Here is a 22,747-nt window from a genome sequence, read left to right as displayed (position 1 = left end):
ATTTATAAAGAATAAACCAGGAATAAAAAACAAATAGAAAATGGTTGGCTCTTAGCAGGGAACTTAAATATCCATCCATCCATCCATTTTCTAAGCCGCTGCTCCTCACTAGGGTCGCGCGAGTGCTGGAGCCAATCCCAGCTATCATCGGGCAGGAGGCGGGGTACACCCTGAACTGGTTGCCAGCCAATCGCAGGGCACATAAAAACAAACAACCATTCGCACTCACATTCACACCTACGGGCAATTTAGAGTCTTCAATTAACCTGCATGCATGTTTTTGGGATGTGGGAGGAAACCGGAGTGCGCGGGAAAAAAAAACACGCAGGCACGGGGAGAACATGTAAACTCCACACAGGTGGGGCTGGGGATTGAACCCCGGTCCTCAGAACTGTGAAGCAGATGCTCTAACCTGTCTGCACCGTGCCGCCGGAACTTAAATATAGTTGGAGAAAATTATTCTGACTAAAACAAAAATAATTGAATGCAAGTACAATGGTACCCTGACTTACGTGAGGCCCAACTTACAAGTTTGGTCAAATTTTTGCTTTGTAATGCGAGTGTGTTGTTGAATGTGTTCCATTTCCATTCAAATATGCTCAATTCCCAGTTAATTCCCATAAATACCCACAATTCCGATCAGAATTGTTTAATTCCTGTTTATGGTGTTTCATTGTTTAATACCAGAAAATGTCCACCCATTTGCACCCTTACTGCTCATCCCTGAAAATAGAGTGGCATTTACTTGGGAAAAAAAATGATTGTTGAAGAAGAAAGAAGACCTGTGCCTCCATAAGTGATCCGGTATTGATTGACGGCAACAGAGGGAGCGTCCCAGCGAATGGTGATGCTTGTGGGTGAGGTTGACACTACTTCCAGGTCGGTGGGAGCATCAGAGACTGGAGATTTGGAGAAAACGCATCCGCCATCATCAAGTGGTTACAAGGCAAAGAACATCAGGAACTGATTTACGGAGGGCTCGCGCATGCAAAAACGGGCAAAATCTTGATAGTACGCACAAACATGCGAAAGTTGGTCTACCAACTGGGCGCACCCATGGCTGTGTCTGCCAAACTGGGAAAATAAATAGCTGCACAATTTGTTAGAAATGAGCAAAATCCTGGAAGGAGTAGATTCATTGATTTATTTATTGTTTTTTGGCCAATTGCGCCGCAATCGTAGTAGATCACAAGCAACACCAAGAGCACGTGCAATGCGTGAGAGTGAGTGCGATCCGCTTTTTTCTCCCTCAGTGTGGTCAAGACACTCACTTGTGGCCTTTGTGCCAGTCACAGGTTGACTCTCCTGGTTGCCTTTGACTGCGTACACAGCGATGAGGTACTCCGTCTCCGGAGTCAGTCCGGTCAGCGTGTAATGAGTCCTGCTAGGCGGGAGTTTCTCGTCCTTGGTGCGCCCACCACTTGTCCTCTGATGGCGGATCCGGTAACCCGTGATAGTCGCGGTTGGAGCCCGCCAGTGGATGGTGAAGGAGTTGGTTTGAATGTCAGAAAAGTCCAAACCAGTTGGGGAATCAAGAGCTGGAAGGAAATAATTCAATTAAAAAAAAAATACGTTACATATTGTACAACTGTACAGTCTAGTGTTAAGGTCATACTGAATATAAAAATGTGCAAGGTATGCATTGTTGATTTGGAATTCATGTCCACATTTCTGTAAAGTCTGTAACTTGGAACACAAAGTTCATAATTACAATAATTCCAAAGTACTTTTGCAATGTCCACAAATGCAGGGAAGCTGTAATAATTACATTCATAAATGTATTTATTTGTATTTTTTTTTAGCTTGAATGTAGTCATATATTCATTATTGTAGTACACTGCACTCTAGCAGGACAACTTTACCACAAATAGATGTTACTGCTGAGTCAAAACCGTGCACTAGCTCACGTGTGCATGCGACTAGTACTACTATTGAAGCGCTAGATGTTTTTTTTTTTTTTCATGTCACTTGTAAGTAAAAGTAGTTGTCAAATAGTACAGTTTTGCCTCACTAGTAACTAGTACCATAGTAGGCCAAAAGTGGCAGTAGTAGTGGAAAAAACATTCATAGTAAGACACATTGTACAAAGCACATACTAGTACATGGGCCTCAAACTGAATATCAAAGATATGAAACAAATGCTCAAATAGCTTCCTGTATTGTGAATGTAGCACCCTAGCGACAAGTCATTGTGTGCCACTCACTTGTCCTCTGCGTTCCTCTGGCCGGATTGCTCTCTCGCTCTCCGTACACGTACACCACACTGATGTGATATTCAGTGTCAGGAAGCAAGTCTGTATAAATGTGAAGGGATACATATTTAGAAAACAAATGGCTTGATAGAAATGAACCGTGGTGCAACCAAAAACCATGACTCGACAGTTTGTCAATAAGTCTGTCCCTGGAAATAAAAATTAAAAAAAACTTTTGGGTTGTGGTCTTACTCTGCAGCAAGAAGGTGTTGGAGGCTCCACCCACGTTGACCTCCTTCAAATCATGGTCTTCGGTCACAGGGCTGTAGCGGATGACAAAGCGAGATATGTCGCTCGGGGTGGCGACATGGGGGACTGTCCATGTGACCCTGATGTGGTCAGGACCCACTCCTCCAAATTGCAAGTTGGTGGGGGCTGGAATCACTGAGGATACGAGTAAATAACAGGTTGATCTCATGTAGAAAACTACTCAATAGAAAACTACTGCAATAGAATTTCATACATTTAACACATTCACTGCCATTGACGGCTTTAGAAGTCAAATATCCACGTTAACTGGGAAGGCTGGCGGTGAAGGAGTTAATGAACTGTGGTGCCTTGACTTACGAGTGTCTCGCCTTGCTTTGTGTTGCGAGCAAAACAAATTGGACATATGAGTGAGCTTCAGGCATTTCACCACTAGATGGTGGCAGCGAACAGAAATGTGCAACAGGCAAAATGTGCTTGCTTCAAGCTGTTTATTGCTTAACTAAACCAAAAAAAAAAGAGGTTTACAAGTTGTGCATATAACTAAACTACATAACTTTGAAAATCTGTTACCTTAATGCCCAATGTTCATTGAATTAAAACATGAAATCATGATGCAAACACTTGAATTCTTTACATTCTATTTGATTAGGTTATTACTGTATATTTTTATACAATACAATACTGCGGAGTGCTATTTTTCTTATGAAAAATGGGGGGGGGGGGGGGGTGTCACTGTAGTGATTTGAGTTAAGATCATGGTCACGGAACAAATTAAACTCGTAAGTCAAGGTCACATTATACAGCACGTGGGTTATTCCAGAATTGGAGGACATTTTCTTCCCCCCAAAGATATTTCAAATAATCCATGCACAAAATATAGAAACATGCGCTTGGAGTGCAGATTACAGTATATTTGTCCGAAAACAAAATGCTTTAGCTGTAGTAGAAGTGATTCCTAAGTATGATTCAAAATACCAAATAAATCCTGAGCACCTCCTGAAATTTCTTCTCGTCCGTCCCTCTTGATGACCAATTTACATATCAAATATTTACATTTAATTGAAATGTATATTTGTATTTTTTGGGGGGTATGTTTTTGTTTATGTCTTCCGTAAAGCAATTTGTTTTATCATAGACATTTATAGTATAAATTATCAAGCTAATTGCTGTGACACCAAAAGGGAACACACTCTTCTATTTTTCATAATTTTTCAATGTTTTTAGCCATTATAAAGACCCTGTTACTCAGTTGTCAGTCAAAGACATATTGACATAAGACATGTTTTTTTTTTTTTAAATTATATGCCTAAATTTGTTCTTGCCCAGCTAGCATAGAGGCTAACACGGCTAGCATCTACCCTTGATCGCTTTGCTTTACCACCCTGTTACTTGCAACCCTGTTACTGTAATTGGAATTATGAAAATTACATTAGTATTGAAATAAAATGGACCTTTTTTATTTCATTGTTGATTTATTTAGCAATATTTGTTTTAATACGTCGTTTAGGTACTTTAGTATGTAAAGTGTCAAACAGCAAACTATATGATATGACAAACAAAATACTGCATCTCGTATGGCGATGTTTGAGCTGGACGAATCAAATTATATAAAGGGTTATTACCCATTTTTCTTGAAAATGTAACAAAAAAACTCATTTATTTCAAATATGTTGGTGCCTAAATTGTCCTCCAATTCCAGCATGACCCGTGTACAAAATAGGGAAGCTATCATTTCCAAATTGTAATTGTTTTCATCAACTGTGCCATCGGAACCCCCGCCCTCCTCATACATATATTGAAATGTTGAAATCACCCGCTTGAGTTTGCTTTGTGTGTGTGGTTGGCTCGCTTTCCCCCTCTTCCGTAACCGTGACGATACTGATGTCATAGTCCACACCAGGCTCCAAACCACGAAGCGTGTAATAACCAGCAGATGCGTCCACCATGTCTTGAAAAATGGGCAAGCTCTCACCCGCCGTCGCTACCGTTATCCGGTAACCCGTTAGGCTCGAATAGTTCAGAGGGATCCAGCGCAGGCCAATGGTGGTGTCAGTAATGTCGACAAAGTGAATATGTCTCGGTGGGCGTATGTCTGCAAGGGTTAGGCCAAGTGCAAAGCGCAAGCAACATTAGAAAGACACAAAGACAATGATTACATGGATTAATGGCATTAATTAAACATTCAGTGCCAGGATAGATACATTCAACATTCAAATCTGATGGAAAATCACCATCAGTGAAAATCTGATGACATGCTCCACTTATATGATTATTACACACAAGATCTTCATGCAAATGTTAGCCAAAGACCCCAACAAATGCAGGTTATAATGGGAAAGGCTGGATTAAACAACACATAAACGGTGTTAAACAATATGTAAACAATAGCATAATGTCACAACCAATAATTAACCAGAAAATTAAAAAACAAAATGTGCAGCTTTTCAGGAATTAAAAGTGTGATGTTGATAAATTATTATAAATAACTGCAATGTATCCCTTGGTATTATGTTCATGATACTGTTTATGTATGTATTATTTATATACATGTAATTGTACCTAACTGAACAAACCGGTTCCAATAAGGTCTAAGCTGTCTTCTGTATGACACTGAATAAAATATGTCATCATGTCATCAAGGTTTAAGAAAGTAATGCCATGTATGGCCCTTATTGAAATCATTTGTTCGTGTACTGAAGTAGATTTTTCAGTTAAATGTACTTTTATTTTATTTATTTATTATTTATTTTTATTGTTTTGACTCCTTACATTTTAAAAGCTGATATCTGTACACTCCTCACTTTGCCAAAATATATAGCATGACTCCTTCTTGTGACTGGCTCCAAATCAGCTCTTAGATCATTCAGAAGAACTGCATTTGAATAGATGATAGGTTGTGATCACCTTTCTTTCTGACATTTCAAAAATATTTACAATTTACTTCAAATTTTGCCTGAACCTCCTCGTCGCCACAAACCTCTGCAGATGACGACATGACATCAAAAAGTTGTAAATAGAGAGGTAAAGTCAAGCATGCTTGAGCTCTTGATTCACTGATTTAGATCTTGGGCACTTGGGCAGGGGGGGGGGGGGAGAAAAAAAAAAAAAAAAAAAAAAAAAAAAAAAAAAACAAGGACAGCAGCAACATGGAGGAGCATGAACCGTCAATGACAATAGCGACCGTTTTGGAGATTGAAGAGAATTGTTTGATGTTGTCGACATTTAAGAATGCTTTGTCTGAGTCTAAAAACAGTAATCGTATGCTATTGTAATTCTGTCATTCAAAATTTGTGTGTGAGAAAACATGACTTTGATAGCATAAAAGCCTGACCCAACGCCGGCATTTTTGACTTTTGTACTTTTTTAGCTTTTTACTCAAGGAGCTAAATCAATACTTTTGAAAACGTGTTAGATATTCATCTCAAGGCCTTGTGAGGCAGAAAACTCCCTGGAAATCATGCACACAGAACAAGCTATCGGCTGAGCAAATGGTCTCAAGTGACCTTTTGCTCAGCAGGTAGCTCCAGTGTTCGGCAGGCTTTGACCTGTGTTCCGGGCACAAAAACAGTCTGGTGGGACGAGGGGACCAAAGACCATGAGTGCCTTCTTGGAGCTCACCCACCTGTTTCTCTCATCTCTCACACCAGAAACACACTTTGTACTCTCGACACAAGAGCGCAGTCTTCAGTCAACATGTGTCAAGACCTTGGCCTGTAGCACCTACCTGGGGTGATAATAGTGGACACGGGCACACTTTCCAAATGGTCCTTGACAGCGAACACACTGATGTTGTACTCCACCCCTAGATTCAGGTTCTCCAGCATGCATGAGGTTTGATCGGCCCTCACAAACTCCTCGATGCTGTTTCCTGTCTGCCCGCTGGTCGGCGTGCTGGACACTCTGTAACCTGTGAGTCCTGCAGAGTGAGTGGGTGGAAAAAGGGTCGGATGTTGCTCATTTATGAGTCACTGTGAGAAGTTGAAAAGATGTACCAGGAAGAGGTGTTTGCAGAGGTCAATGTCTAGACTCCGTGGGCTCCGGGCAGCCCGGTCAATATTTACCTGGTGTTTTGGACGCTGCCCAGTGGACGGTGAGATCTCCTGTGTCAGAGTTGGACTGGACTCTCAGGTCAGTGGGAGGAGACAAGGCTGGAAGTGGACCACGGCACAAGAATGGGGACATTGAGCCCATGCAAAACAATTATTGACTAGTTCCCATTAAGGGCCTGATTTACTGAGATCCCAAAAAGCGTGTTCATGTTAACAGATTGCGAGCAGTGCGCTGTAGAAGGTGCGGAGACCGCTCTGTTTTTTTTTGTTTTTTGTTTTTTTTGCTTTAGGTACCTCTGATGGTTTTCACCATGGAATATTTGGGAAACCACCAGCAAGCCCAAAATGAAGTTTGAAGTGATGGAATTGGAAGTGTTAGTGGAAGAAGCAAACAAACACTGGATATTTTTCCAGAGTGATTGTTACGACTCCTTTTGAATCACATACAGCTAGCACATGGAAAAAAATGTGTGCTTATGATTGCAGTTCCCTGTCTGTTGGGGGTAACAAGTTGCACATAAGTGCCGTCTATCATTCATGCGTCTGGTTAGTAAACCTTTAGTGAATCAGGCCTGAAGTCTTTCAAAGTTACTCACAAGTGACAACGTTGCGGGTGATGGGATTCCCACGGGGGCGTCCATTGAAGATGGGCTGAACAGTGTATGTGTACTGAGTTCCAGGTATCAAACCAGTTACAAAAAGGCGTCCAGAGTCAGCGGTCCTGTGTCTCGGAGACTCTCCTTCCTGGCTGGGAAGCACAGATAGCTGGAAAGAAAATCACATCACTCAATGAGAAAAGCCCATATTACTGCATACCGCAAAGATATTACATCGTAATACTGAGGCCCTCTTACATATTAAATCTACACTACTGACAAAATGTTAAAGGTTTGTCAGTGCAGGTAAGACTCATTAAGTGATTTCATTTTTTTTCCCATGCGGCGAGCTCGTTCTGGCCGCTACCTTGTAGCTAAACCTGCGGACAGGTGTCCAGGTGATGATGATGGACGTATCAGTGACCTCTGAGGTGAAAGCAGGTGCGTTTCCCATCTGGGGTGCTGGAAAACAGAATGAAAGAAAAGATGAAAAATGGATGGATGATACAAAGATGTCTGTTCCCCAAATGACCACTACCAGATTGCATGACACACACAATATTTTTCCTCAATTTCCCCAAGGGGATAAACTTATTAATGACTCACAAAAAGTTCAGGATACTCGGCTTTGGGGTGAAATTTCAGGATGAACTGAAAATGTACTATAATTTATGAATTTTACAGGCGGACTTATTTTGACCTTCTCTAAACCTTTTGAAGGTCTTGTCCAGCTGTTCAATGTTTCAGTACTTTTTTGCGCAACTTCGGGCTGCTGCACACCGAGCAACACGGTGAATTGCCGACTGTCATTTTCTCGTAACGGTCCACATTAGTCGCGTTCGGCCTCGCAGCTGATGAAGGGGGACGGGTTCTCGATTACAATTCAACCAGGAAATGTATCGGTCGATTCGTAGATCAAACACCTGTTGTGAATTTTGCCCTTCAGCTCCTTGATTGAGAACAGCAAATTGTGCACTGTTTGGACCAAATTCTAGAAAAGGTCAAATTAAGTTCACCGGGTTATAGTGGATTTTATGTTCATTCTGTAATATCACCCTTTTTTGTGAGTGGTGTAAATAAAATCAAGTTTTACGTCTTGCACTGACCTGTGGTGAAATACGTGTTAATGGGCTCACTAAGCACACCGTCCAGCTCAGAGTGCAGAGTAGCAGTATAATCGGTTTCTGGACGCAAATTCTTCAGAGCGTATTGGGTGACACCGCCGGGGATTCTCTTCTCAATGGGGTTGGAGCCCTCGATGCTCAAGAAGAGACGAAAGCCAGACACCACGGCGCGGGGAGCTTCCCAAACGACGAGAGCGCTGTCCGGGCCAATGTCGGTGAACTGCATGTTGGTGGGAGCATCTGGTTCTGGAGGGAGATAGAAAGTAGGGAGTATGGAAGCCTGAACATCTCAATTCCTAAATTCATTCAATTCCTAAATTAAATTCCTGCTTTATTCCCACAAATTCCTGTAAATTCCCACGGCAAATTTGCAACTTTGATCTTTCCTGGAATTTTTCAACGCTACTGAGAAGAACACGTACTGGTAAACATCTCTCCCATCAGCGACTCGCTCTCCACACCCCCGTTAATGGCGTAGACGTAGAAGCGGTACAGAGTGCCTGGCTGCAGGTGGGTGATGTCAGCGTAGGCGTTGGGCGAGACCGGCAGCTGGAGGGGTCTGATCTCGGTGCCATCAGGCCCGACGGGGGAGAAGGTCACCTTGTAACCCGTCACCTCGCTGGGTGGTCCGTTCCACGTGATGGTGATCTTCACGTCTGTGACCTCGTAGAACTGCAGGTCGGTGGGCGCTGCCACTTCCTCTGTGGCGCAAAATCAATGCAGAGAAACGAATCGACAAAATGACAAAATGAGGAAGTCACCGGATCTCAACTGATTCGTTCCCATTACACGCGAGAATACCAAGCAAGTGGTTTGAGCATGTATTCTATATTCTTGATATCCATTTTAAGGTTAGGTCCATTCTTAGTCCTCACTCGTAAGACAATTTAGTGCACTAGTAAAATATTCAGTAAATGCTCAAATGGCTTCCCGTAAATCTGTTTGACGTCCTCACCGGTACTTACTTTTTGGAAATTCGGCACGTAAAACGTTAAGATCTGTGTTCCAGATTAAACACATGACAGAAGAAAAAATATTCCTCTTCGCATCTGGTTTTACTTTTGGAAGCCTAATACACATTTTCTTAGCCTGACAAGTCAATAATTTAGCTGCAGATGTGATAAGGATTGATAGAGCGTGTTTCTTTGTGCTTGGTGTTTGTGTGCACATTCTCTTCTCCCAATCAATGCGTGTGTCTGTTTTGAAGACCGCCGTGAATCACAGAGAGGTCATGCAGGGGCCACGATGTGCTAAGATCATAAAAAAATAAAAAAATAAAAAATAAACCATCACAACAGCTCACGTTTTCATTGGTCCAACGTACCTGGTTGAGAAGATCCAGTCGTGTGGACCTGGAGAAACACAGGCTCACTTTCCTGGTTCTCCTCCACGGCAAAGATGCTGATGTTGTACAGCACACCGGGGTGAAGGTCAACCAAGGTCACCGAGGTCTCCGAGTCTGGCAGATTCAGCTCGGTGCTGCTGCCCTCCACGGAAGGCGTGTAGACCACACGGTAACCTGATCGCACGCAGATGCAGATAGTGAACAACCGTATGTACTACTTTAAATATCATAAACATGAGGGTTGCAAAATTCGAGACATTTTCAGAAAGGAAAACTTTCCATGAGGAAAAAACAAAATGATTATATTTATGCTTGAATATGACAGCTTTCCATTCTATTGCCCTCAATTCCCAGTTAACTCCCATGGACAATTTCCAATATGGAATATTTCCCAAATTCCCCATCTATGGAATACACCATTTTGCAACCCTACTAAACACACACATAAAATGAGAAGTTGCTTACCAGTAATAGGCGCTTGAGGTCTGGACCATCTGATGCGGATTGATGTCTCACCGACATCATCGATAGCGTGCTGAGCAGGAGTGTCAGGAGCTGGGGGGGAAAAAAAAGAGCGAAACATTGGGACATTTTTCTCGCTTTTATTCAGAACATTTATTCAAAAAGTTGTTATGAAAGTCAGTGTATGTAAAGAGTTCATCATAATAACTTTTTTTTTTTTTTTTTTTTTTAAATGCACATAATAATAATTGATCATGTTAAACCGACAAGGACAAGGTAAATTGTATGCATTCATTTAGGAATATTGTCAGGGGAAAACACGGAAGAATGAAAAATGTGGGAATTCTGGAGAATGTTCCCAAAAATGTCCAGAATGAGCTCAACGGGTTGGAGTTGTAATGGTCTTAATTTATGGAATAAGGTGTATGAATTCAATTTGGAACATGTCTCTTTTCATTTCAAACGGATAAGTAATTCCATGGAAAATGTGGAATTGTTGTTCAAGTAGGAACTCTGGCATGATCTTGGGTTTTATGGGCGACTATCACCATTCAAGCCTGGGAACGCTGTCTTTCTTCAAAACCAGAACAAATCGGATTGACTAATATCTCGGAAAATGGATCGTGTTGGGCTCAAGGTTCCCCTGTTCAGCGAACGCCTCCGTCTTGTTCGTCCCATTAGACACGAAGGAACCTCGCTCTTACATGTCGTCTGGGATGTCGACAGGATGAGGGTGGCGTCTCCGTCAACTGGAAGCTCGTAGACGTTAACGTTGTATCTTCGCCCTGGCAGAAGGTCACCAATGGTGACAGAAGTGGATGTCTGAGGAAGGTCTGAAACGCATCATTTCAAGTTTGGGGATGAACACATTTGCATTTGAGTCTCCATTTGAGCAACGTCTTTCTTACCCAAGACTTGGCGCGGCGCACCCTCCTCGCTGAGCTCGTACTCCACCCTGAAGCCCGAGATGGTGGACGAGGCCGAAGTCCAGGACACGACGAAGCTGTTGGAGGTGATTTCCGTCACAGACTCTGAGGTGTCGACCTGCGGGGGAGGCTTGTTCGTCTCTCCCTCGGATGTTTCCACTTGAGAGAAGAAGGTTCACGTGGCGTTATGCAAACTTACATTCAATGGACTTCGTGGAAAGCCGTGTGAGAATTTATTCGCTATCCTTGACATTCAGCTTAAGGCCCATGTGCAAGTTCGCTCTTCGTCCTCGCTAGTAAGACGAGACAGAACACCAGTAGAATCCCTTTCCTACGAGCAATGTTTTTTCACTTCTAGTGCCACTTTCGGCCTACTAGTACGCAAGCAAACCTTACTATTAATTAACCTTACTTTTACTGTGGTGCTGTAGTAACACGAAGAGGTCCAATTTGTTGGCATGCATCTAGTACTAGTAGCCTCCTACACCCTACTAGCAGCACCAAAATGCTCACTAGTAGTTTTGCCTCACTAGTAACAACACAACAGTAGTAGTCCTACTAGTGTGGAGAAATGTCATACAGTATACTCTATAGAGTAGTGGGGAAAAAAAACTTTTACTAGTTAGACACAGTCCTTCCATTAGTGCATTAGTGCAGAGTTGTTCTACTAGTATATAATGATAGACTGTACATACCCATTTGACTCTTTAGCTGTTTGCGCATTTATTAGATATCCTTGATATCAATCTTAAGGTACATGTACGAGTACACTTTTTGTCCTCACTAGTAAGACAAGTCAGCGTACTAGTAAAATGACTCAGGCACACAAATAGAGCAACGGTGTTTTACTAGTAATGTTTTTTTCACTACTGCCTTTCACTACTTACTGTATGCATTTCTGCGCGCTAGCAGTACAACTACATGTTACTAGTGAGGCAAAATTACCATTAAGCATTTTGGTGCTACTAGTGGAGTCCATGATACTAGTGTGTGACACATGCCGACTAGTTGAGCCTCGTATTGCTCGTAGTTCAGCATAGTAGTTCACTTGTAAGGTTTCTTTGCATACTAGTAGGCCAAAAGTGGCACGAGTTGTGGAAAAAAAACTTTATACTCATTCCACTAGTGCGCTATATTGTCTTACTACTGTGGACAAAGAGTGTACTAGTACATGGATGCCTGAAAAATCGAATGCCTACCTTTAAAAAAGACAATGCTCGGTTTTAATTGACATTGTCAGGGAGGTATTCATTTAACATTGTTATTATTGTGTTTTTTATTATTATTATTATTTTAGAGGGTTAAAGACTTTTCTAATATTTGGGCTACCTTTGGCTACATGAGAGAGTACTGAAACTAGTATGATCTAGCTCACCGCTAGATCATTTTTCACATAGCTTTTGTATTCGATTGTGCAGGTCTGAGTTCATATCAAGACAACACTTGGAAACGTGTCAAGTTTGCTCACAAGAACCGTGGGTGGTGGTGAAATCGAAACGCGTGACCTCTCGTTGTCCGTAGCGTAAGATGCTGATCAGCTGACCCTCGTAGGTGACCCCTGGCCGCAGACCGGAGATGGTGTAGGAGTTGAGGTGACCGGGAACCACCACCTCCCTCCAGGGATTACGGGAATTTTTCTAGCAACAACACGAGGACGAGATGAATGATGAGCATTTTCATATGAAGCTACTAATGAAGCACTAGATGCTAACTAGTAGGATTTTATGTCACTGGTAGTTGTCCTACTAATTTGACAAAGGTGTCCTACCACTGAAGACAATGAGCATACTCGTATAAGAAACCTCAAGGATATCAAATACTGTATATGCTCAAACGACTTTATGGAAATGTATGTACTAGTAAACTCATGGTTCTCACAAGTAATATAACTCGGGTGCGCCAATAAAATGATGGATTAGTCAACATAGACAACCTCCAGCTCAGTCAAACTGAATGCGAACAAGCCCAAAAAAAAAAAGACATGCAAAATAAAAATAAAAAACATCAATATCAGTGAGCTACAGGGAGACAGATATATTGCGACTCACAATCTTCCATTTGAGGATGTACTGTGTGATCTGAACGGACGAGGGGGGGTTCCACTGGATGGGGTGCGAGTCCGGCTGTTTGCCCGCCTCGGTGATGATGACTTGGACTGGCCTGTGGCCACCTGGAAAGTTGCGGCGAGACTCGATGAGATGAGATGAGAAAGCAGAAGCCGGAGGCGACGTGCGGTACGTTAACACGACGGTGTTAGCCGTGGGTCGCCGTGGGGGAAAGACGACCTCTGGGATATTTTGGCGCGACCGAAGCACCAGCTCACAAACGCTCTCGCATAACACCTGAGTACTATGCCACCACTTTTTATCTGGCCACCTTTACTGGCAGGTGTCTCTCTTTCATTGGTGCTGTTCAGGCTTCCACAAACATGTTTTGGTCTGTTGCAACTCTAGTACAAAGTTTGACATTGCATAAGTCTTCCCCCCCCCAGGCAGCCAGTGGCCGAGGTTGATCATGATGAGTAGGAAATGTTCTTCGTGCATAAATCTTTCCCCACCTTGGTAATTCTGCTGGGGTTCACACCTCATTTCTCCAATCCCGTTGCCATAGCAATAACAGCGATAGTGAATGCCATGGATGACTTTGTCCCATGCCTCTCCAATCTGATAGAACGCCCTCGTCTGTGGCTCCTGACACTGATCTGTTGCAGGAGATGAGAATGACAAATTTAACAGACCTGCTCTCCGTTCACACCTCAGACCTTCACGTCACATGACATCGGGGGGGGGGGGGGGGGGAAACAAGAGTTTGCTGTTGAAACACACACACACACATTTAGTTAAGTATGTTAAAACTTTCTATATGACCTGACAATAAAAAAATATAAATAAATTACCCCCCTTGGGCCCCATCTAATGCCTGTAATTAAATTGTACTTATTATTTTACATTTGAACAAGGCGGGACAAGAATAGGTAATTTGCAGATTAGACTTTTACAGTTTCTTGGCAACATTATTTAACTCCAGTTTGGAAAAAAAAGTTAGAAAGAAGGAATAGGACACCATTCTACTTCAAATCAAGGGTAAGGCTACACAACGGTGGTGTGTGTCCTATAAGCGGACGGCTGCGTGGCTGAGCTTGGAAAACGACTGCATATGTCACGTCACTGTTCTCACCAAGTCATCAGGTGAGTTGATCACCTCTCTTATATTTTTGATTGATTGGACACTCCCCAAAAATACAGCACATTACCGTTCTCACCAAGTCGTCAGGTGAGTTGATCACCTCTTTTATAGTTTTAATTGATTGTACATTCCACAAAATACAACATCAAACCTGTAATATTTCGTGTAATGTTGAAAGCTTGGGGCCGACCCTGAGCTGCACGCCGAGGCTGCCAGGCGAGACCAACAAAAACGGTCTCTTCCTGGTTCTTTTATGCTGTCCAAGTTTAGTGAGCTGGGGGGATTAGTTTGGGCAGAGACACGAGGGGCCAGGGGCGAGGGCTGGGGCGTGGACTGGAATGACGCTACGTTGAAATATTGCTAGCAGTTTGAACTTTAACCGATCCCTGGTCCAAACTTTTTTTCTAAGCTTCTTGTTGGTTATGCGTTTGACAATAAAGTAACAGACCATGCGGAGACTGGCTTGCGATCATTACAGAACTGTGATAGTTAATGTATCCAAGTAGCACAAGTACAGATACTGAGTGCAAAGTGTCTAATTGGCTAATATATTGTGACTTAGCAACATTGTATGACTCAATTTGACTGCCTTGACATTTAGTGGGGACTCAAAGGATTAGATTTTTTGCCACAGTTAACTTGGGACTTGCTTGAAACCTGAGGGTTAAGACTTCAGAGTGCCTTAGGACTAGCACATATGCGACTTCTTACGCCCATCTCTGCCAAGAACTTACCAATAGCGTCACACTTCCAACGCCCACGTCCCTGTCCATAGCAGGTACAGTTCATCATGTAGCCCTCATCGTGGCGCTTGGAGAACTCCTGGTTGACGTCATAGGTCAAGCCTTCCACTATACACTGATCTGGACACGCAACGGTGAGAGAGTCAACGGACCCTGTCGCTCACAGAGAACTTAACACACTGGCGATATTGCTGTATGACATCTTGTGGTTCTCACCTCGCAGCTGTGAGTGAGCGATACAATTCCACTCCCCGCGACCGTTCCCGAGGCATGTGCACTCCATCATGTGACCCATGACGTCATGGCGTTTGTCCCATTTGTCTCCGACACGGTGCATGACTCCGTCGTTAGTTGTGCACACCTCCTCGTATGCTGCGAGGTAGAGGCACCCAAATAAGAACCGACAGTACTCTCTGCTGTGTTTCCGCAGTACGCACGCACGCACGCACGCACGCTCGTGTGCTTATTGATTTGTCTCTGTTTGAGTTCAGTCAAATACTCAATAAGACAAAGTGACTTCACGTCAGTCACATTGATTGTCGACAAGTAACCCAAATGTTTAGACATCCTTGAATAACATAAAAACCAACGATTGAAAGGATGAGTTGTCGAAAATGGATGGCCCTCACACACTTACCAGCCATGGGGCAGAATCCAAAGTGTTGATCAGCATCATAGTTGTGCGTGGTACCACACCACTTCATGCTATCGCGACGGCCATCAGATGTGCAGTCGGTGTAGTTGCGGCCGCTGTAGAGGTAGGGGAAGTGGCACAGGGCGCCCTTGGAGTTGCCTCCTCGTGTGACCACGATAGCTGGTAATGTGAGGGAAACAACCTTACGTACACGTGCAATTTCAATTCCAAGAACATCCGACAGGCCAACGTTTGTGTGGCCTGGTACTTTGGTCTAGAGAGCCTACGTAATCATTAGCTAAAACAAACGAGAAACAAGTCAAAACATGGTTGCGATTGGCATCTTCCATTCTCCTTACCATTCTTCTCAGTACAGTAAGAGTACTGCTGGTCTCGCTCGTAGTCTGAGGTGGTCGAACACCAGAGTTGGCCGTCCGTGCGTCCGTCCGTGGTGCAGGAGTAGTAGGTCTTCCCCATGAAGACGAATGGGAATACACATGGCTGGCCGTTGGAGTTGCCACTGTAGACCTGGTTCCTGGCCTCTGGACATATGAAGAACGTGAATTTGCTGAAAATGAAGGGTTATGAAACCTCCATGAAGCCGTTCATTTTCTCGCATCCATAATTTGGAGTCCTCGATTAAGCCGAAAGCTGGGAGCAACCCAGCGGTAGGAAGTAATGAAGTACAAACATCGGTTACTGTACATAAGCACATTTTTCAAGTCTCTGCACTACTTTTTTTAATTTTTTTTTTTAACTTTTACTCCCTACATCTGTACTTTCTACTCCTCACTCTGTCAAAACCGTCATTCCTTTTTTAAACATCCACACATGACGACACAATGTAAAAAAAAAAAAAAGATATAAAGTAGAACATTGACGAAAGAAAGAGAGCTTTTTTTTTTTGAGCTATTTTTGCTCGTTAGATGTTAGCATGCTAGCAAGCTAGCATTTTCTCTCCAATTTGAGCACTTTGAAAACGAATGAAACGAAAGGTAATGAAGGAGGGAAAATGGATGAGTGAAACAACAAAGCACGGCCGAGCGGAGATTTGTCTTCAGAATATTGATGGAACCTCCACAGGAAGGAGAGAAGCTTGTCTAGTGCACTCACCCCACTCCTGACAGCTGACGCCATTGCCCAGACAAGTACAAAGCATCTGCTTGCTGCCCTGGCTTCTGATCCAACGCTGTCCGTCGTAGTAGGTGGCTCCCGAGTCAGTGCGGCAGGTTCCTTCAGCGGGGCTCTCGGTCTGCAGCTGAGGACGAAGGGGGCTCACCGCCACCGAACCTGTGCCTGTTGAAGACCCAAGTCATTGAACGCGCGAGCGGCCGGGAACAAGCGAAGTGTGTTTTTCCTCTCTCACCCTGGCCTGCGTTGTGGCGCTCACACTTCCACTCTCCACGACCGTTTCCCAAACACAAGCACTGAAGCACGTGCCCGCTGGCGTCATTCTTGGACCATGTGTCTCCAATGCGGTAGGAGCTTCTGGTTTCCTGGTCATTGCAACGGTCTGGTCGGGGAGACGAGAGTTGTCAGAGCTAGCTGTGAAAGCGTCAGCAAAGTTTCTTTGTGTGTTTCTGCTCACTCCTTGAGGTGCACGTGATACGCCCGTTTCCCTCGCCCAGGCAAGTACAGTCGAGCATCATCCAGCCTTGGTAGGGTTTCTCCCAGGTCTCGCCCACCACGTACGACGAGGCAGCGTTGTTGTCATAGCAACGCTCGGCTGCATAGAAAAACCAGCACGGACGGAAAGCCGTTGGGAGTATTTATTCGGTGTCCTTTCTATCAAGCTCGAGGTCTATGTGCACACTTGTAGGACAACTGTGGCATACTCGTAGGAGAACTACAGTATATGTTACTAATGAGACAAAACTAGTAGCCTTACAGTAGCACCAAAATTCCCAGCAGTAAGTGAGGGCAAATGTACCTTAAGGTCGGTATCAAGGATATGGAATAGATGCTGAAACAGCTTTCCGCAAGCATGCGTTTATGATGAAATCCATCTTTTGCTATGAAATCCAAACCGTCGAGTTGCATGCGGATAATTGTGAGATGAGCCAAGAGGAGACGTGCTGCTACGCACGCTCTGTTTGACACGGCGGCTCGATATTTACAGCGATATTAAACACAAGCGGGCCTCTGTGCGGCTTCATTATTCACTTTGTCAGCTGGCCTGTCCGCCCAGTGAAAATGTGCTCATTTAGTCAACGGTACCCACACACGGGCTTGCAGGTCCACTCTCCTTTGCCATTTCCGAGACACACACACTCCAGCATGTAGTCGGCGGTGTCATGAGGCCTCTGCCAGGTGTCCCCGATTTTGTAAGACCGTCCGCCTTCATGGCAGCGATCTAGGAATGGCAACATGATATTATGGTTCATTCTGATGCCAGGGAGAATATGCGCGTGCGAGTATGCATTGTCTTTTCGTTCCCTCAAAGAGACGTTACACGTCAGTCTCCGATTTCTTGACGGGGGGAGAGCGAGAATAATGAAATAAATGATGAAATAAAACTCCCCCGCAGCTTTTCGGTGACTCACTTGCAATGGTACAGCTGATCTTGCCCCGACCCGATCCGATGCAAGTGCAGTCCCACATCATTCCTTCCTTTGGTCTCTCGTAGGTTTCACCGACCTGGTACGTCCGTTCATTGTACTTGTCATAACAAGATTCCTCCACTAATAAAAGTACAAAGGAAACACAACGTAATAACAATGCGGCGCTCAACCATTTTCTCTCGCATAAATGTGAACGCAAGGGCAATAAACCGCGGGTTTGCTCAGCTCCAGTATATGCGCGGCGTGAGGCGCATTTCGGCATTATAATGAGTGTAATAACACATCTATGAACTCTCACTGACCTTCAGGCTTAGTTTTACATTTGATGCCTTGCGCTCCGTTGCAGGTGCACAACAGTATGCTGCCACGGTAAGGTTTCTCCCACTGCTCGTTCACTCTGAATGAGCGGCCGTTTTCCTCGCAGCCAACTACGGTACAGATTCACACAAAAAGAAAAAAACACACAAAAAAAAGAAAGAAAACGTTTCATGGCCTCAACATTATTCGGTGCACCTGAACAATCCAGATAATAATGTTCAGTGTGAGATCCCTGATATCCAACTTAAGGTGAGGTCCATGTACTAGTACACTCTTTTTCCCTGGCTGTGTCTTACAAGTATTGTTTTTTTCCACTACTAGTGCTCCTTTTGGCCTACTAGTATGCAAGTTAACCTTACTGGTAAACTACTGCACTGCACTCGTAACACTATCAAGCCCAACTAGTAGGCAGGTGTCACACACTAGTAGCCTCCTGGTCTCTACTAGTAGCACCAAAATGCACTGCCTTGCGAATAGTGTACTAGTGCATGGACCTAGAGCGGGATATTAAGGATATTGAGTAAATGCACAAATGGCTTTTCATAAAGCCGATTGAGTATGTATTCAAATAGTAGGACAACTACATATTTCTCGTGAGGCTAAGTTGTGTGACAGCAACATAAACCTTGACCAGTGAACATCTAGCGCTTAGCGCAGTAGCGCACAGATTTTTAACGAATGCCGTTTTGCCTCACTAGTAACACAGTTGTCCTACTGGTGTGTAGAAATATCATACCATTGTGGAAGATAGCAGTGTAAAATTCTTTACTAGTAGACAGTCATTGTACTAGTGCACTGAATTGTCTGACTAGAGAGGACAAAGAGCGTACTAGTGCGTGGACATTCAAGTGGAATTCAAGGATATCGAATAAATGCTCAAGGGGCTTTTTATAAGCCCTCTCACGGAAAGTCTCAGTTGCAGTCCAGTGTAAAACTAAAACCACAAAAATAAACATTCTGTGTCAAACTACTAGTTTTCCCGCATCTGACACTGTCAATCGAATGCGAGCATTATTATAGTTGTACAGGCGGAATATAGGATTAAAGGCCGCGCAGATGGAAGAAATAAAAAAAAGCGAGGGATTACTTCCGTATTAAAATAATGAATTTACAACTAACATTCACGAGCCCGTTTTCGAGTCGAGGCACACACACACACAAAAAAAAGTTGCTGAAGTGAAGTTAGTGAAAAATGCATGCACAAACCTGCACCGACAGCCACAGTGTCGTGGAAATCGGGATACACCTGATACTGTCCACTCTGTCTTTTATTCTTGGGGACGCCGTGGACGACTGCGCTGCACACGCACACCGCCACCAGAACCCTCGTGAGTGGGACACCAGTCATTTTGACGCACAAAAAGAAAGACAATAAAAAGTGTGTGTAGGAGGTAGAGGGTGAGGGGGGCTGGGGGGGAAAAAAACAAAACAAAACCAAGCTCAGAATGTAGCAGTGGGCGTTGTTGTACCCACTTGCCGTGCTGCCGGTGTGCAAGACTGAGGGGACTGGAGCGCAGAGTTTATAAGGGCTGGCCCGGCCGTCCGAGTGTGATGCACCCTGCGGGTCAACGGGAGGGGGAGGGGGAGGGGGCGGGGGGAGGGAGGAAGGACGGGGGGGGGGGGGCCTCAATTGGAGCTTGGGAGGTGGGGGCGCGGAAGGGGGCCTTGACTCTCTTGACACTCCTTTTTCAACAAAACAAAGAATACCAGCGGTGGCAAAAGTACTCGCATGAGTAAATGGAGTAGAAAGTACTGATTCGACTCTTGTACTTAAATAGATACAACAACAACAACAACAACAACAACAAAAGCTGATATGCATTCTGAGGTACCAGTATAAAAGTAAAAAGTTTCAAATTCATTTCTACTCTGACTTATACACGTCACCGCTTTTGGTAACTTGGCACAATGAAGAAAAAAATAATCCATATATTTTTCTCTGCACACTCAATGGTTTCCCTCTTTTATGAAGTTTTTACAACAAGTGTTTGTAATAATAACAATGATAATAATACATTTTATTGTCTGTATTATCATTCAAGATTAAACAATAGACTTCAAAGAAATATTCACGCGCATATATTCTTTATCTTTTGAGAAAAATGAACAATATTACCGAAGCTTACTGAGTCAGTTGTGAAACTTTTCTTCGCGAGTGTCTCTGTCCGCATTATACTGCCCCCAGGTGGCCAATGCACCCACAACAGAAGGAGCAGCACAATGCTCATTGAATTGAACCCCCCCCCCCCCCCCCCCCAAAGAATTCGATTTATTTATTATTTATTTTTTTACTGTATGCTTTTACAAAGTACCAAATTATATAGTGTTATATTTCTCATTTAAAAACCCATGAGAAGCATCTTTGTTGGGTTTTTGGGGATGATTGGGGATGGAAATTTCCCATCTTCTATATTGCGTATTCCACCAAAATGATGCATTCATCTAAAAGGGGGTTTAGGATTTCGATGCCCACCAAAACCCCCTTTGGATGTCCCCCCGAAGGTGGACAACTGTGTTCCACGTTAAGCGTGGAGATGAACGAGGAAGACGGAGCCACCGCTCCAGACTTCCCTCCACGACGGGAGGTCACCGAGAGAGACGCACGCAAACCCGACTTGTGCTCAGACTGCCAGTTGACTCATCGCTCAGCAGCAACGCTTCCATCATTTCCTTTCGGAACTTGTTTGAACTATATGACATTCAAAGCCGCAGCAGGCTGGTAAAAAGTTTGTCAGAGGCATTTGTGCCCACACACCTCATCTCGGTCGATGTCAGCGCACGCTACGTGTTTGAAGAGTATTGCTGAAAACGTGCAAGTACTGACAACTTTGCAGTACTCCAATTGCGGAGCTATAACGTCCGAGTGCAAAGTGCAAATGACTGAGTCGTCTGCTGTGTGGAAGACAAAAAGTTTCCATTTCGGGAAACAGCGCCAAGCTGTGGTGGGTTCGAACACGTGCCATGTTGAGCCTCCAGTTTACAGACTTCCAATTTTACATATTCATGTTCTAAAATACTGGATGAAATGTGCACTTGTGCGGAACTGGAGAAGAAATATGGAAAGCTGTGTGAGCATTTATTTCCATATCCTTGATTACCAGCCTAAGGTCCATGTACTAGTACACTCTTTGTTCTCACTAGTAAGACAAATCAGCACACTAGTAGAACGACTGTGTCTGACTCGTAGCATTTTTCCAATACTGTATACATACAAGTAGGACAAATACATGTTACTAGTGAAGCAAAACTGCGCAGTAGTTGACGGGTGGTACTGGTACTACTAGCAAAGCACTAGATATAAACTCGCAGAATTTTATAATGTCACTGGTCGTACTAGTCGTGCACATATGTCAAATAGTATCTAGATTTTCCTCACTAGTAACATGTGGTTGTTGTACTACTAGTACGCAAAAGTTGTCCTACTAGTGAGGACAAACAGCTTACTAGTACATGGACCTTCAGCTGGAAATCTAACAAATGCTCAAATGGCTTTTCCCATATACTAGTACGCTCTTTGTCCTCACTACTAAGACAATTCAGCGCACTAGTACAAAACAGTTTCTTACTAATCCCGTTCCCCCCCCCCCCCCCACTTCTGTTCGAATTTCCTGCACACTAGTAGGAAAACTTTGGCACACCAATAAGTTACTAGTGAGACAAAACTATGCACTAGTCGACAACATCCTGCTCGTAGAACTACTAGAAGACATTGTTTATTAATAGTTGTTAATATGCACAATAAGTTCAAACCACCACATTTCATGAAAAAAAACTGCAGTAGTTGACAAATGTGTGCTACTAGTACTGCTAGTAACATTATAAAATCCGACTCGTTAACATCCAGTGCTTTACTAATAGCGCTAGAAGCACACAGATGTCAACTAGTGCAGCTTTTCCTCACTTGTAGTTGCCCTACTAGTGTGCCAAAGTTGTCCAACCAGTGAGGACACGGAGCATACTAGTAGTACATGGACCTTATAGGTCACGTTGAGCCTTCGGTTTACCGTCTTCCAATTTTACATATTTATGGCCCAAACGGCTTGTGCGGAATTGGAGCGCAAAGGCCGTAAAAGAACGTGTAAATATTTGCGCACACAAAAGTAGACATGGAGTTCTGACAAGAACGGTGCATTTGGGGGCTTGACTTGAATTCCTGGGCTGGGAAGTCTCAGTATCAGATTTACTGTGTGTCTTTTGTTCAAACATCTGGAAGGCCGCCTGGTGTATATCACCGTGGTTCTCGGCACTGCTCGCTGTAGCCTTTTTGACTTACTCGGAACGTTTGCACTCCAACAAAAACTGCGTCCTGAGCAGACTGCTTGTTTTTGTCTTTGTGATTCT

The 22,747-nt window shown here is 43.7% G+C and overlaps 1 protein-coding gene across 3 annotated transcripts in view; it reads right to left on the bottom strand.

Moving 5' to 3' along the window:
• The window catches only part of fn1b (fibronectin 1b), a 31,174-nt gene extending 11,242 nt beyond the window's left edge, over positions 1-19,932 (bottom strand). The window contains exons 1-29 of one of the 3 annotated variants that reach the window (XM_061670753.1): positions 19,613-19,932; positions 18,391-18,516; positions 18,071-18,208; positions 17,749-17,880; positions 17,116-17,253; positions 16,894-17,040; positions 16,641-16,823; positions 15,887-16,069; positions 15,531-15,707; positions 15,110-15,265; positions 14,885-15,013; positions 13,522-13,665; positions 13,013-13,134; positions 12,433-12,601; positions 10,947-11,123; positions 10,743-10,871; positions 10,042-10,131; positions 9,556-9,750; positions 8,654-8,932; positions 8,214-8,477; positions 7,475-7,569; positions 7,108-7,276; positions 6,524-6,610; positions 6,187-6,378; positions 4,276-4,554; positions 2,445-2,636; positions 2,205-2,294; positions 1,272-1,538; positions 783-899 (exon numbers count right to left, since the gene is read on the bottom strand). In XM_061670753.1, coding sequence (XP_061526737.1) covers positions 783-899; positions 1,272-1,538; positions 2,205-2,294; positions 2,445-2,636; positions 4,276-4,554; positions 6,187-6,378; positions 6,524-6,610; positions 7,108-7,276; positions 7,475-7,569; positions 8,214-8,477; positions 8,654-8,932; positions 9,556-9,750; positions 10,042-10,131; positions 10,743-10,871; positions 10,947-11,123; positions 12,433-12,601; positions 13,013-13,134; positions 13,522-13,665; positions 14,885-15,013; positions 15,110-15,265; positions 15,531-15,707; positions 15,887-16,069; positions 16,641-16,823; positions 16,894-17,040; positions 17,116-17,253; positions 17,749-17,880; positions 18,071-18,208; positions 18,391-18,516; positions 19,613-19,754 — 4,708 coding nt within the window. In that variant the 5' untranslated portion in view covers positions 19,755-19,932. Of the gene's footprint in view, positions 1-782; positions 900-1,271; positions 1,539-2,204; positions 2,295-2,444; positions 2,637-4,275; positions 4,555-6,186; positions 6,379-6,523; positions 6,611-7,107; positions 7,277-7,474; positions 7,570-8,213; positions 8,478-8,653; positions 8,933-8,971; positions 9,482-9,555; positions 9,751-10,041; positions 10,132-10,742; positions 10,872-10,946; positions 11,124-12,432; positions 12,602-13,012; positions 13,135-13,521; positions 13,666-14,884; positions 15,014-15,109; positions 15,266-15,530; positions 15,708-15,886; positions 16,070-16,640; positions 16,824-16,893; positions 17,041-17,115; positions 17,254-17,748; positions 17,881-18,070; positions 18,209-18,390; positions 18,517-19,612 lie in introns of those variants that run through there. The other 2 variants (XM_061670754.1, XM_061670755.1) reach the window with 2 other exon arrangements.
• Between the last annotated feature and the right edge of the window lie 2,815 nt (positions 19,933-22,747).

Source organism: Phycodurus eques, chromosome 2 (genome assembly GCF_024500275.1).
Source record: "Phycodurus eques isolate BA_2022a chromosome 2, UOR_Pequ_1.1, whole genome shotgun sequence".
NCBI classification, from domain to species: Eukaryota; Metazoa; Chordata; class Actinopteri; order Syngnathiformes; family Syngnathidae; genus Phycodurus; species Phycodurus eques.
This window is presented reverse-complemented; position numbering and strand designations above follow the sequence as displayed.